Source organism: Eulemur rufifrons, chromosome 28, assembly GCF_041146395.1.
Source record: "Eulemur rufifrons isolate Redbay chromosome 28, OSU_ERuf_1, whole genome shotgun sequence".
NCBI lineage: Eukaryota > Metazoa > Chordata > Mammalia > Primates > Lemuridae > Eulemur > Eulemur rufifrons.
In genome coordinates this window covers 30,353,478-30,369,940 of record NC_091010.1, presented here as the reverse complement: position 1 = coordinate 30,369,940, position 16,463 = coordinate 30,353,478, and the positions used below count along the sequence as shown (strand labels likewise).

At 40.0% G+C, this 16,463-nt stretch overlaps 1 protein-coding gene across 1 annotated transcript in view; it reads right to left on the bottom strand.

Moving 5' to 3' along the window:
* Positions 1-1,943: 1,943 nt before the first annotated feature.
* Positions 1,944-16,463, bottom strand: part of CCDC6 (coiled-coil domain containing 6) — a 106,583-nt gene continuing 92,063 nt past the window's right edge. Inside the window, exons 7-9 of the mRNA XM_069461225.1 lie at positions 15,542-15,642; positions 7,367-7,491; positions 1,944-6,299 (exon numbers count right to left, since the gene is read on the bottom strand). Of these exons, the coding sequence (XP_069317326.1) occupies positions 6,105-6,299; positions 7,367-7,491; positions 15,542-15,642 (421 nt within the window). The 3' untranslated portion in view covers positions 1,944-6,104. The remainder of the gene's footprint in view (positions 6,300-7,366; positions 7,492-15,541; positions 15,643-16,463) is intronic.

Genomic DNA, 16,463 nt, shown 5'->3' with positions numbered 1-16,463 from the left:
CCTGTAGTCCCAGACTGAGGCAGGAGGAGCACTTGAGCCCTGGAGTCTGAGGCTGCAGTGAGCTATGACGGGGACACTGCACTCCAGCCCGGGCAATAGATCCTGTCTCTTAAAAAAAGAAAAAAAAAAAAAAAAGTTTGAGCCTTAATTAGACATTAGTGACTGAAATTGCATTTCCATAAGCATTTTTTTAGTTAAATAGCCTATACATTAAGACAAGGACCCAGATTTACTTGTAGAGTTTTACATAAACACAAAAAATGCTGTAAACCATTTCAATTTTAGAAGGACTGCATGGATACATAGCCTTTAAAAGGTATTAAAAATTTTTTAAAGTGCACATGGAGCTTAAACTTTTTTTTTTTTTTTTCCACCTGAGACAAGGTCTCACTCTGTTATACAGGCTGGAGTACAGTAGCACCATCATAGCTCATTGTAACCTTGAACTCCTGAGCTGAAGCAATCCTCCTGCCTCAGCCTCCCGAGTAACTGGGACTATAGGCATGTCCCACCAATGCCCAGCTAATTTTTAAAATTTTTTTTGTGGGGCTGGGATCTCGCTACGTTGCCCAGGCTGGTCTCGAACTCCTGGCCTCGTTACAGGTGTGAGCCACTACAACCAGCCTTGTTTTTAAAGCATTCTGTTTTGTTCAAACTCTACCTGAAATAAGAATGGCTATATCAACTATAACAGATTAGAAAACTGAAGCTGGAGGATGCAACCAAGACGTGAATCCACAGGTCCTGCATAATTTCTTGGCCACTATCTTCACCACATTACAACTATAATCTAGCTGCCATGGGTAGACAGGCGTTTTGTCATTTGGTCATTTCATTTCACCAAATGACTAATCAAATTAAAAATTCATTGTATTAACAGTTAAAATGAAATTCCACTTAAGCCAGAGTCAAGATTCACTGAAGATTTACTTTTATAGAGAAAAGGTCAGATTTAAACAGTTTGCACTCATAAACGGTATTTCAAATGGGTTCTTGAAAACTATACTCTTGGGCTGGGCATGATGGCTCACACCTGTAATCTCAGTACTCTGGGAGTACTGAGGCAGGAGAAATGCTTGAGGTCAGTCAGGAGTTCAAGACCAGGCCGGGCGACATTGCTAGGCCCTGTCTCTATGAAAAATAAAATTGAAAATTGAAAAAGAAAACTGTACTCCTAAGAGAGGATCCTAAGAACTGTACATTTATTCCCACAGAATGTGGACTCTAATTGCTACAGGCTTACTAAAAATGCAACTGACAAACCACACCTCCATATATAAAATATCACCCCAAATATTTTCTTCCTAAATGAATGGATGTGGGACTATTCCATGTCTTACCATACGAAAAACTGTGTTGAACTTTCATGTCAATTTTCTCATTTTAGCAAGGTACATAAATATTGTTATTTTACAGGCAAGGCAGGTGAATCCCAGAGAGGTTAAGCAACTGGCACAGGGAGAGAACTGGTATTCAAACCTAAAATTGGATCCTAAAGCCATACTTCCTATAGAGTAAGACATAAAAAACATACAGATGGATTTAACCTTTTAAGTTGCTCACTAATATACCAAAGTGACACCCAACTCCTGTACATGTATTTATATGTAACCTGTGTTTATATGTAACATGGACCTATGTGGCTTTCCTTGTCATAACCTCCTAGGTTTACTGCTTTAAATTGAAATGCAACACAGTGGACAGTGAGAAATGGAACAGTGCACAAGTCAAAAGTGTGCAGCTCAATGAATTTTCAAAAACCCAATACACCTAGGTAGTCAGCACTCTAAAAACACAAAACCGTACCAGCCCCTTCTGTGCCATCTTTCTAAGTTTTACTTTCTAAGGCAGCCTTTAAAGTTTAGATTTAAGTTCTGCCTGTCAGAACAATGGGGAAATAATGTTCGTTGTCCCACTCGAAGACTGGAAAGAAAGAGAGAGGGTTTAAGGCTCAAGAGGTACATTTTAAAAAATTATGTTTATTTAGGTTTCTGATTCAGCACATGTATCAAAGACTAATCAACATAAAGGAGTAAATAAGACATTAATTGGAAGTCTTACATCTCTCTAAACTCTGACCAAGAATGTCAAGATTGCCACTATTACCAGAACTCCAACCTAGTCAAGCTGTAGACAAGCTATCATGAACAACATACAGTGTGCACGGATACGCAGAGGCAAAAGGCATGCTAGCACTTGGCTCTCTTTTCCTTGTTGACATCTTTCCGTTTGACAGTCCACTTTTGCTTTCCAGGCTAAGTTCCAAATGAAGTCCAAAGAAGGCTCACGGTCAACCTGAACAGATACTCTTCTGGAGGAATGCATTCTTAAACTGTTGTGCCTGCAACTTTGTTTTCTGCCAGGATGAAGTTCAGACCGAGATGTATGATACAATCTATATGACGGTGCAGACTAAGTCAAGAACTAAAGTTGAGCAATAACCCGAGTTAAGGCATGAATGCACACACGCACACGTGCACACACACACACAGCACCCACACTATCATGGACATAGGATTCCTTCAATTGCCCAACAAGACGCAAACTGGGCTGGGCAGTTAATCACAACTGCTGAGCATTCTAGAAAATGCTCCCCGTAACTTGATGCTAACAACTGTGTGTATGTTTTATCAAAAAAAATTTAAAGAGAAAAAATAAAAAATAAAAAAAAAAGAACACCACCAAAAACCTAAAAACCCCTTAATCTCTTACAATGGCTCTTGAGCATGGAACTCATGTAGCAGCGTCAATGGCTGGCTCTTTAACAATTTGGAAATAAAAGGTTGTTTTACTATGTATCTCTTTGGTAGTCATCACTACAAAGTTTTCAGTGTTGGTTACCTATAAGACAAGTATTAGACAGAAGTCACACAGAAATATTTCTTCTGTACTGATAAGATACAAATATTGAGCTCTCAAAGCACAAGTTACTATGCTTTTTCTTGCCTTATAGGGCATCCTCTACAAGCAAGGCTTCGTGCAGGAAAAGTTCATGTCTACCTAACACAAGGTGATACATGGTCTATTTTCCTACAATTGAACAATTAACAAAAATTCACATTATCAATTATTTCCGGTTGAATCCATTAGAAGCCAATTACAAAGGGACAGCAGCACTTGGTGTCAAAGCCACATTCTGGTCACACATTCATTCCATGGTTGCTAGTCAGTATCTCAGGAGCTCAGAATTTAAACTCCTTTCAATCAACAAAGGAGTAAATTAAATGAAATCTTAAATACTTCCACCATATGCCAAATTTCTAGAATTCTGTCTAGAATGCCAGCATGCTTAATGAGAGAAAGCAGTTCAGAGCCCAGAGAGGTGTCAGGTATTAGGTAAGTTAATTTGGTTTTATATAAAAGGCATGGTAATCTGGTAACAGAGTACTTATCCTATTAGCAGCACAGTGGTAGCCAAGGGTCTCTGTCTGCAAGACAGGAAAAGGAAGCTACTGAAGCCACTGTTGCTCCCACCTGCCTGCAGGATGGCTACTGATTTTACAAAGGCCTTCTGGGAGTCAATCCAGGGTTCACCTGGGCAGGTGGGCAACAGAATGGCAGTAACCATGTCCAGCCCCCATGAGAAGCACCCAACTCCGGGAAGTCAGCTTCCACTAGGTGAGGGGGCTTCTTGCCTTTATGGGCTCAGGATGTGAACCTTATGGGTCCCTGGTGGCTAAACAATTGCTAAGAAATTGTCCTAGCAGGTACTGCCCAAGTGTTACAGGCTCCACATGGGGTTGTCAAACACTTTAAAAGGACGTGAAACATCATAAATTCAAAAGAGTAGTGTTTGTTCTTCTATCAGTTCTAAATGTCCGCAGGGAGAAGCAACTAGAATTATGCTGAAAAGTGCTGTTGAAGGAGCTGTGTTTTATCTGGAAGTGAAATGAGCATGGGGGAACCAGTAGTAGGGATCTGCATTAGTCTGAATGTCAAGAACCTGTCTCTAAAAGGCATTTATTAGGAACTGTTTGCTCACTCTGAGTGCTTTTTTCAAAAATTCACCATATGGCAATGTTTTAATTTTTGTGCTTTCAGGAGGTAACTAAATTAATAGGAAGCTGAGGAAGATCATTACATATGGACTTTTCTTATTTGAGTGCAAGATACTATCCACAGCATTGAAATCTATAATCTCACAAAAGATTCTTGTAAACACACACCATATTTCTCCTATAAGAAAAACCGAGAACTGTACCATGAAGGCAAAATTTGTTTGCCTACTCTCAGAATTCCTAGGAATGGAAATGTACCAGAGGGTCAGTGAGCTGTTGGGTGAAATCCAGGTTTGACATGGCCCAGTCTGATCATATGAAAAACCTAAAGCCTCAACAATTAAATGCCAAACTTCTTCCCTGCATCTGAGAACTGTACTATGATTATGTATATTACACATACATTATAAATAAAATTTATATAGACCTACGATTTCTTCCAAACAATTGAGGAGTGATGTTCTCAATTTGGGGGTGGAAGCAGGAAGAGGTGAAAAATTCTTATTGTTGCTTTCACTCTCAAGTTCTTAAAATGCTAGTCAAACACTATTATCCAACAAGACTTTTTTCATTCTGTTAACTCTTAAATATGCATTTGAAGGCAAAAATGGAGGTTTCTATGCTGTACAATATTAAATATCTACAATGTCATGGTTCCTTATTTTTAGGAGTGTGTTCAACAAAGAGTTAGCTATTAGAGATGGTTGTCACAAAACATGGACTCTTAAAAATTACTGATAAATTTTCAGTTCTCTGATTATATCCAACAGATACACAATCTCATCATAAAATATACATTCTCTAGTAAGTTATTTTCATCCACAGCATATATAAATATGCAAACACAGGTGGTAAAAATCACTTTACTACCAAAGTACAAAACAGTAACTGCTGAAAAACAAAAATTAAGGTGTTGCAAGTATCAAGAAAAGAGTGACTCAGAGTTCCACTGCAAAGTGAAACCAAATGATCTATTTGTGCTAAATGAATGGAAATCATGTATTCAGAACATACTTCTTTGTACACTGCACTTGCTTATACTGGGCGAAATAAGCAGCCATCAATACTAATGTGCTACTTTCCTCTAGATCTCTCTTCTGCCAAGCAACACAGTCTTTTCTGGCCACTATGCCAGCATATTCCCATAATGTCCATTTCAAACAGTATTTTCTAATAGCATTTTGCACCTTTAGAATATTTGTTCAAACTCTATTTTAGGAGAATGCAAGTGAAGAAAGGAAGGGGAAATATCACGTTGTTTTTGTTACCATCACACTGCCTTCTGCAGTGGAAACAGCACCCTCTAATCAGCCACTGAAACCACTGGTGGGTAGGACAACATTTATCGACTCATGTAAGAGGGGGCCAGGTTAGGTAGATTAACATTAAGGATAAAAGAATCACATCTTGATACACACGATAATTATCCATCCCATGTATGTGGAGAAGTGCAGCCACGTGATTCATTACTTTTGGCCATCTGTTACAGGAGACATGGATGTTGATGTACACCAGAAATAACCTGTAAAAAGTGTATCTGTAGGCAGCTCTATTCAACAGAACATATGTCTTGGGCACTGATTCATCTAACTTTCCATTCTATACTGAAAGCTAGATTTTTCAAAGGTCTGAATTGTAGTGCTGACGTATTGGCATGTTCAGTAAAGACCATTAACAGGGGAGAAGGGGGATAACAACAGCTCGGTAATTTTCTGCAAATTCATGGGGGAAAAAAAAAAAAGTAAGAAAGATATCCCTTTTTCTTTTACAAACCTAGAAGCCAGGAAAATGAAGCTCTGGGGCCAAGCAAAACGGCACACTGCTGCTGAATTACCAAATACCGAATAGCAAATGTTCCAGCCAGGGAATGGACGTACATGAAGATTCAAGTAAAACACTGATGGAAAAAGTCATCTGGTTAGTGTTGTAGACCCACAACACTGGCTGCGTTTCTGACAGACACTTACAACACAATGAATAGTGAAGCCTAGATAACCTCAGTGCAAATAGGTCAGATCCAAATATGCCAGGGAAGGAAGCCTTTGGCGTTGAGTAGACGGCTCCATTGGACGAGTCCCAACTTGAAATTCAGACTAAGCACATGCATTAAGGCTGGGAGGAGGGGTGCACCGAATGTTGCGATGGGCTGGGCTGCGAGGTGGCTGCCGAGGGGACCGCGGGCTGCATGGGTGGCGGAGGTGGAGGCGGAGGCGGCTGGACTGGGGTCTGTGTGTTGGGAGACGGAGGCGGCGTGGGCCGCTTGAATTTGTCAGGACTGTTGCTTCTCCGTGGTGAAGGCCTCTGCGGGGGACAGGAACAGCAGGTCAGTCTAGACACAGACAGCTCGTCTCTAACACAGCCTGACTTGGCGTGGAGGCTCATGAAAAACGGGCCAACGAAGACAAGAAACCAGAGATTTCCTTCTTTATCCCCACTGGTTTCTGAACTAGTAATGAAAACTTCGACAAGGCACAGTGTTTACACTTACACCTATGAAAAAGCTATACAAACTCACTGTAAAACTTGCCTTGACCGAACTCCTGAACTTGGGCCCTTCAATGAGACAGCTGTAAAACTAAAAAATGGCTGTCACGTCATCCTCTGAAATCTTTTCTGTGAGTTCCGTGTCCCCAATTCCTTCTGTCACTCGTCTCAAACAAGTTTTCCACAGCCTGAAAGCTACAGCTCAACAAAAAAGTTCCTATTTTTACATAAAGTCCATCAAACTGGCAAAATGGCTTCAGATATACCTTAAATGCTTTCTTAAAATAGAGTTCTTTGAAATATTCTCTTATTGGAAATATCCTCAAATTCTCTCCAGTTCTCTAACGCTATTAGCTGTATTTCTAACTGCTCTATTAGCTAACTATACTGTTAATTCTAAAGAAAAAACTCCCTGAGTGGAGTTTGAACCAGATGCACTTAAGCTTCCTTCTAATTCTAGGAAAGATAATTCTGATAAAGCTAGAAAACAAGGCTAACTCTGGGAAGAAAAGTGAGGGTCAGGGAACTGTGAAGGTGCAGACAATAAATATCTTTAGACACTGTGGCAACCAATAATAATTCTTTATTGCAAGGAGCTGGCCAGAGTTCAGTCAAAGCATTGGTCATGGTTCAAATTATATTTCACAAAAGGTAATTGTTCACAGGACGTGAAGGTGAAGTTTTGCCTCCTGGGAAGTATTTTAGTTTCAACACCAGAATTTAGTATCAAACTGTTGGGAAGTCTCTATAGTTTTAAGGTGAACTGACGGGGGAGGCAGGAAGAGAGATAAATGTCTAGGGGCATCAATCCTGGTCTCCCAAAGAGGACAGCTGGTACGACCATCAGGAGTAAAAGTGCTGCTTCCTACCCCATGGACACTTACTGTGATACCATGGGACGTTCCCATGTGCTGCACATGAAGACCCGGGGAATTGTAGTAAGACATTCCAGCTCTAGTCAGTGAAGTTGGTGGCGTGAAACCAACTGTGTGACTTGCATATGATAGACCTGAAACATAACAAATTAAGTATCATTTCTAACTCAACTATCTGGGAGGTTTTAAAATGCAGAAGTTCAATCACTCACAAAAAGCAGATGAGAAGAGTGGTGGGTTCACTGAATGGTATGCTAGATAACAAGGGATATAAAATTTAAGCCCTGGGACAGAACAGAGAGGCCAGGAATAAACCATGCATATATGGCCAACTGATCTTCAGCAAGGGTGCCAAGAATACACAATGGAGAAAGGACAGTCTCATCAGCAATGGTGTTGAGAAAACTGGACAGCCACATGCAAATGAATGACATTAGATCTTTATCTTCTATCACACAGGAAGATCAACTCAAAATGGATTAAAGACTTAAATGTAAGACCTGAAACTGTAAAACTCCTAGAAGAAAAACTGGTCCTTGACATTGGTCTCAGCAATGATTTCTTGGATATGACACCAAAAAAGTACAGACAACAAAGGCAAAAATAAATAAGTGGGACTACATTAAACTAAAAAACTTCTATACAGCAAAGGAAACAATCAGAGTGAAAAAATCAACCCACAGAATGGGAGAAAATATTTGTAAACCATATGTAAGGGGTTAATATCCAAAATATATAAGTAACTCCTATGACTCAATAGCAAAAAAACCTCCAAATAACCCAATTAAAGGTGAGCAAAAAACTTGAATAGACAGCTCTCCAAAGAAGATATACAGATGGCCAATAGGCATATGAAAAGATGCTCAACATCACTCATCAGGGAAATGCAAATCAAAACCACAATGATATACCACCTCATACCTGTTAGGATGGCTATTATTTACAAAAAACAAAAACAAGAACCAAAAAAACCCCCAAGAATAACAAGTGTTGGCCAGGATATGGAGAAAAGGGAATCCTTACGTACTGCTGATGGGAATTTAAATGGCACAGCTGCTATAGAAGTTAGTATGGAGATGACTCAAAAAATTAAAACTAGAATTACTATAGGATCCAACAATCCCACTTCTAGGTATTTATCCAAAAGAAATGACATCAGGATCTCAAAGAGATACTAGCACTCCATGTTCACTGCAGCATTATTCACAATGGCCAAATGGGAAAAGAACCTAACTGTCCATCAGCAGAAAATGTGCTCTACAAGGACATAATAGAATACTATTCAGTCTTAAAAAAAGGAAATCCTGCCATCTGCAACAACATAGATGAACCTGGAGAACATTATGCTAAGTGAAATAAGCTGATCACAGCAGGACAAATACTGGATGGTCCTACTTATGAGAGGAATCTAAAATAGTCAATCTCATAGAAACAGTAGAATGGTGGTTGCTAGGGACGGGGGAAGAGGTAACAGGGAATGGGTATAAACGTATAAAGTGTCAGTTAAATAAAATGAATAAGCTATAGAGAGTTGCTGTACAACATTGTACCTGTAAGTTAATACTGTATTCTACACTTAAAAATAAGAGGGTAGATCTCATGTTTAGGGTTCTTACCATAACAATAATATTTTTAAAAAGTTAAGCCTTGCCAGGAGTTCAGCTGAGATAAGGAAGGAAATAGAAAGACGTGAGAGGAAACAAGAATAAAATAGAAAAAAATAGAGCAATGGGGTAAAAACCAGATGTAAGAAAAACAGAAGTATCAAAGGATGTATCAACAATAATGAGACAGGACAATTTCTGTGTGCGTGTGTGTGTGTGTGTGTGTGTGTGTAGCAGCTGTAACAGCAAACAACACCACTGAGAACTTTGCAACTTGAGAATATTTAACACAGGGGACAAAAGCCCTATATATGCCAATATTCCCCAAAAGAAGCTGATATTTAAGGAAAAACCACCCCTAGCCCACTCCACTATAATGTTCTGCATAGTCTTCACCTAAGACCCTAGATCACCTCCCAAAGTGTTTTAAAAGGACAGGTGACTAGACTCTTACTATTAGACAGGTCTGGGTTGGAGTCCAAACATCCATATTTTGAAAATGTTCTGAAAGTGATCTTCACCTACATGCAGCGTAAGCAGCCTTGGTCTTCAGTTAGGTGCAGAAGGTCCCACTGTTCTGGGGCATCACTTAGTTATCACTGCACAAATGTAGCTAGTTGTCTTTATATCTTTGAGTTTCCAACAGCTACCAGGATATTGAGCACAAGGTAGGCTCCATACAAATGAATGGAGTAAAAATAGAATCAAAGGAGCAATTTGGGGGAGTTTGGATAGGAACTACCTATTGTCAATCAATTTGTACCTAGGATCAGCTATTGGATGTCAAGCAATATGAACTCTACTTATCGCTTTTCTGCATTACATGAAAACAGTAGGCTGTTAATGCTTTTCTATACTGTCTTTTTGCTGCCATGACTGAGATAATCAGCCTTCAAGCCTTCCTTTGGAAGGCTTCCTTTGGAAAAGTCCTACCATAGGACTTTTCTATGCCCTCAACATCTAATGCTAAGAGTTTATTTCTTGAGTTGACTAATCAATCACTGATGCTTTCTACATATTTCTATTTCCAATTGTGGATTTTTGATTTGCATTTACAGAATGGAAGTCTGGGATAAAGTACAAGTCTTTGGGAGCTAAGCAGTCATTTAATGTGATGTTTCCTAGGACTTCATTCATTTGGGAGAGGAAAGACAACGTTTTCTTTAACCAGCTTTGAGGAATAAAAGCCTAATTGTATTTCTTATGAAAATGATGACATTTAAGAGAAAGGCCATAAAAATGGATCCTTATTCCCAAGTAGGGGATTCAACTCATTAAAAAAAAAAAAAAAATCTAGTCTATTTTCTAGTATTACTAGGTTAATTTTTTTGAGGGGTAATTATAATTATGTTAAGCCGCTAATCGAGAATCTTCAAAGACTCCCTATTGTCTACCTAAGAAAAAAAGTCCCCTCTCTGTCTGTTATAAAGGACTTCTTCACTGGCTTCAAACTATTATATATCTTCCGAGGCTCTAGGTCAGTGGTTCTCAACTGCAAGTATCAAAGCCCTGCTTGCCTCACCCCAAACCAAATGAATCAGAATCTCTAGGGAGCTGGGCCCTAGGGCAGCCAGTGATGAGAATCACAGAGATCCTACTGCTCCTGACTCAGGGCTCCGTGTCTCTGTTCAGCGTGCCCTCTGTCCCTCTGTCTGGAAATGTCTTCCCTTCACCATGGTCCTCGCTTCTTCCTTCCCCTACTGTCAATCAGCACCTCACACACCCTTCGGAGAGGCAAAGTGCCTGGACTCCAGAGCCAAACGGCCAGATGATCTTGGATCTCAGCTCTGATGCTTGGCACAGAGTGACAGTAGACAAGTAACTTAATCTCACTGTACTTCAGATGCTTCAACTGTCGAATGGGATCACCGTAGCCACCTCTCAAGGTTGCTGTGAGGATGAAATGAGTTAATATCGCAAAGTGCTTTGAGAGTGCCCGGCAAAAGCAAGGGCTTTATCGTTAACCCCTCTCGAGGCCCACCTGGAAAGCTCTCCAAGCTGGGAGCTCTCTGTTCTTGGAACCTCTTTTTAAACTGTTTTACCTTGGGGTTGTAAAAATTATTATTATAACTTTTTATGTTGAAATAGTTTGTAATTCACAAGTTGCAAGAATATGACAGGGTTCCTATGTACCTTTCACCCAGCTTCCCCTGACAATATCCTACATAAAGACAGCACATTGTCAAAACCAGGAAATTGACATTAGTATGACACTGGTAGCTAAAGTTCAGCCTTTATTCAGATTTCATCAGTTTTTGCACGCCTTCCTCATGTGCCAATGCATGTGTACAGCTCAACCGTCCTCCCCTTAATTCTAACCCCTGGCAATGACTGATCTGTCCTTCTTCACTATAATTTTGCCGCTCTGAGAATGCTGTAGAAATGGAATCCAACAGTATGTCACCCTTGGAGATTAGCTCTGTCCATTCAGCATAATGCCCCTGCCATCCATCCAAGCTGTTGTACGTATCAATAGTTAATTCCTTCTTATTGCTGAGTAGGATTCCATTGAATAGATGTACTGCTATTATTTAACTACTTAACTTTTCAAGAGTATAAAATATATAAAATTTGTGAAATTTATCATATCCGGCCTCATATTATGAGTTGTTTTTTTAAACCTACTTTTCCAGGTCCTATTGTTGATTATAAGCTCTTAGAGGCCAGAGACCATGCCTTACTAATTTTTGTTTCCTTTTAAGTTCTAATCATCATGCATCTCACCCTCTGGCCCAAGAATGTAATAATGGACAAAAATCCAAAAAAAAAAAACCCCTAGTTTGAAATTGCCAAACAACAAACACCAGCTTCCTAAACAGAATAATATGGTTTTATAAAGCCATTGCTGGAATAAACTTCTCTTGCTTTGGTATGGAAATGCATTAACTACAGCAAAAAATTTAAGATTTATTTCACCATTTTGTTGTCAAGTTCAAGACTGCAAATTTAAAAGCTGATTAAAGGCAATTCATGGTCAAAAAAACAAACAAACAGTAGGCAAAATACAGCAAGATACAAAACTATTTCATAACATATATAAAACCAACTACCTAAAGGAAAATTGCAACGTACCAGTTTAGGGAGAAGAGACACGTGAAAACACTAAAACATTAACACTGCCTTTAGATGGAAGAAGTCTGGGTGATTTTATTTCTGCTACTTTATATCCTCTGATTGCCTCATTTTTTCTTTAATCTCTCTCTGTGAAAGAAAACATTTTGGGAACAAAGGCACACACCTTTTTTCCCCTTTAAAAATCTTACACTCAAGTCCTATACGAAAACACCCTCTGTAAAAATTCAAATAATTTAGATACAATTTTCTCTTTAAGTCGCCCTGATCTGGTTCCTGTCCCTTCCAGATGGCAGCAGTTTCTCACTCCATCAGAACTGGTCTAAGGTCAGCAGTGAGTTTCGTGTCCCCACGTGCAACTGGCCTGATCGCCACTCCTCATTCTGCCTGACCTTGCAGCTGCCGGCCGGCCACTCCCTTCTCCTTGAAACACTTTGTCTTGACTTCAGTGACGCAGCATGCTAATTTCCTTTCCACATTTCTGGCAGCAACTTCCTGGTCTCCTCTGCCAGGTTTTCTTCCTATACTTGACCTCTAAATTTTATATATTCTCGTAGCCCACACTTAAGGAATAGAGAGTTATTACTACGTCACCTTGGGTGGAGTATCGACATATACTATTTGGAATTCTCTCTAACACATTTGTCTCTTCTCCTCTGTTTATTTGTTCAATCGTTTATTCACATCAGTAAGGATTTAGGACATTTGGTTTATGTTTGGATTATATTATAATCAAATATTACAATATTTCATTATTGCTCAAATTGTTCCAGTTTTGGTGTTTGGAAGTTCCTTTATCCCTCTGACATACCCCCATTATTTTGTTTTCTGAACACTTCTTTTCTTGCACTACACGATGTCCCAGGCTAATCTTGTATGTTCCATGCCCCTGCCCTAGAAACATTCATTTCTCCAAGTAGCCCTGGTTTTATTCACTAGAGAATGGAATCAGAAACCAAGATCTGGGTGCTGGGTATGCTCAACTGCTATTAGGGTGCAGACCAATTTTTAGACCTTGTTATTGCCTATCCCTGATTTAGACACATCAAAACATGCTAACTGGGAATGTCCTTTCCTTAGGCTGTATAAAGTAATGGACAACTGGAAAAAGAATTGTTGAAAAGTAATACTCGTGCCAAATGTAATTCACATAGAGAGATCCACATATAATCAAGAGGATATTTGGTAAGTTCTAGGCTATATATCTCCCAATCAAATTGTGAAATAGGATGCAAAATATTTCAAGTGAGTGAAAATGCAAGATTTCCAATGTTAACCAAAAATGGAAAGGGAGGAAGAAGAGCCGAAATGTTTACGATAGAAATGAACGCTATTCAAACAGCACATTTCCATTAAGGAAGTGATTAGACATTCTTAATAAGGAGAACTGTAAATTCTTCCAATAAAACCTAAAGTGAAAAGAAAACTAAAATATTCAGGTTTCGGTGATCTACTGTGTATAGCACTGCAATGTACTAGATTAGAATGGAGTTAACTCTGCTGCCAAATAGGAGGCAAAATCTACTTTGATGATATTACAGAACTTAAAACAGAATTAAAATATTCTCGTTTAGGCTAGCTGAAAGGGAAAAAAATCTAGGTGTTACTTATTACATAGTTTAATGAAAATCAAATAGTTAATCTACCCGATAAAGTCCCATCCTTGATATAGGTCCCTCTCCGGGTACAGGTGCAGTGAAAGTCAAAATTATATAAATGGAATCTAAGATTTTCCTGCAGAACATTTGTTATAATAGAAGTAATATTCCCAACCAAGATCTGACATTTGCTTTTTTCTCTTTTCAATGACTGACTGACTGTAATACTCTTTTTAATCAAATTGGAAATTACACGTCTCTAAGGATTTCTTTAGGCTTAAAGAAATCAAACAGGGTATTAAATTATACTAACTATGAATCAGCATCACCATCGACTACAAAGTAACCTCCATCTTGCTTCTTCCTGACTCACAACTTCCCTTCACATCAATAAATCAGAAGGCAAAAAAGACCTTTATCATGGTAATGAAACTCAAGTGCTATTTTGGGAAAACTGACAGGCAGCTAGGAAGAGAAGCTTCTGCAGAGAGACTTAAGGCCACTGGAGGGTCGGGGAAACCAGAGTCAGGAGCATCCTTTTGGGAAGAACAAGAGGTGATGATCATGCCATCGGCCCAGGATAGAAAGTCCTTTTGGTCTGCACTCAGCCCCTCCTTACTCACCTGACACTAGAGAGCACGTGGGCCTAAAGGTCCAAAGGCTGCCAACTCCTGCTGGACTTTATCTTTTGATTGTCTCCTCTTAAGGGGGAAAAAAAATCACAGCAGCACAGTGCTGGGCTAGATCCTAAACTAACAAAACCAAGCCTTTTCTATCTCACACTATCTATGGCAACCCGCATTACAGTGCCATTCCCCTTTATGAACCCTAAGGGCATCCCTGATTTTAATTATTAAACAAAATGAAATGTCACTCTAAGGCAAGGCTGTTTTGCTAAAACCTTTATGCCACCACCCTTCAAAGCAGTCAACCTCACTCCACTGGGAAGCGCCTCCTCCGCCCCACCCCACCCCCACGCTTTTCTCTCCAGCTCTGTTGAAAATCTGTTTACCAGCAAGCACAAGAAAATCAGTCTCCTCATTTTGGTCACAAGATGCAATCCTTTGGCCTGCCACCTTTTCTTGTCTCCCTCCCCCTCTCCCCCCTGCACTCAGCTGGCCACCCATCCCCTCTTCTCTTTCCTCTTTCTCCCGGGCTGGATCATTTACTTGCCCTCCTGGCCTGAGAGCCCCATGCAGTGCTGGTGCTGAGCCAGAGACCTCGGGGAGAGAGTTTTCGGGGTCAGAGGCAGACAAGCAAGCCTTTTTGGCTTGCTGAGAGCAAAGCCAGCAGCAGACTGCCTGACAGAAGGTCGTTCCTTCTTCTATAGCCTGCCTAGCGCGGCCAGGTCCCACTCACAAACCACTGGAAATATTAGGAGGCGGCTCATGCTAGAAAGAATACACAGGTTTGGCAACAGAAACACCCTGCCTCGGCACTTCCTGGCTGTGTGACCAGTAGTTAGTGAACCTCGGAATTGCTGCTTTCTCATTTTAACATGGGAAAAATGATGCCCACGTTAATTATTCTGAGGATAAAAATGAGATAACGTGTGGAATATAGTAAAAGAACCCATAAAAGATGAGCTATGATGCATATTGGGAATCAACCCAAGGTTTTTGTCCATCTGTTGGCACTTAAAATCAAAAACAGTCCTCTTTTTAAAAAGGTGTTTTGAAGTCAAATTCCTTTTAGGTTTTAAAAAAAGAAATGCTGGCACTACAGCATTTGTGCTTAAAATTTTCGAGCTAAGACTCTTAGCCTTGATAGTGATTTGTTCTTCATGTTTTTGAAAGACACAACCATTTTCTGTTTATAAGATGTTTATAAGCTATAAGGGAACATAATCGGGGTTGCCTATTAAATGGACCAGAAATCGGTTACTCAAGTAGCCACAGACATGAGCTCACCGGGTGATATAGGCCTGCTTGAACTCGGAGAAGGCGTGTAAGGGATTGGGCTGGACACAGTGCGAGGTCTTAATCCTTGTGCAGACATCTCGTTAAAATACCTAAGAGGAGAGAGGAAGAAATGATCAGAACCACTATTTAAACATACTTATGAGAATTTGCATGGGAAAATGTATGGGGTTCACATCTTGAGGTCAAAATCCTGAATGTTTATAGCGTGATGCTATAGCTAGGAGACATTTATAAAATGAATTCCCGAGTTACACCGTTCCACTGTCTGACAAACCTCATGCCACAGAAGCATAGGTTAGGGGATCCAGGAAGTTTTAGCTCAGGATGAGGCCTGGTGACAGAACTGTGCCACACAACAGAGAGGAACAGCGTTTTTTCCATCACACAACAGCTATGCAGAATTCACCTCCACTGTCCCAAGAACTATAAAGATGTCCACGTTTCAACTGCTACATTTATATTGTTATTTGAAACTCAAAACCAAGCAAGCCCTCTGAGATTTATGTTGTCAAATTAAAACTTAAAGATACATATTCCTGTGAACTGAACATCAACTGTTTGCAAGGAAGCCTTGCCTAAGTGACAGTCACATAATAGAATTTAATAAAAGACACGAGTTCCAAGCACCCACAGCCGATCACGCTTGGCCACACCATGCTGAGTCTGATTTCTTTCTGGAAAATGGGGAAGTCACACCAGACCCGAGAACGCTGAAGTGTGATCATCAGGAACACCAGCTTTCACTCTGTGAAACAAGCGCAGCGTGCTGACACGGAGAAATTTCTGCTTGAGAGACTTCCTGATAAACCATCCTCACGGGCCTGTGGCCACGTATGCGTGTGCCTTTATCCCAGTGAAGATCTCAGCCGTGGCGTCACCCGTTCACGTGAGGAACTTCAACGCAGCCATT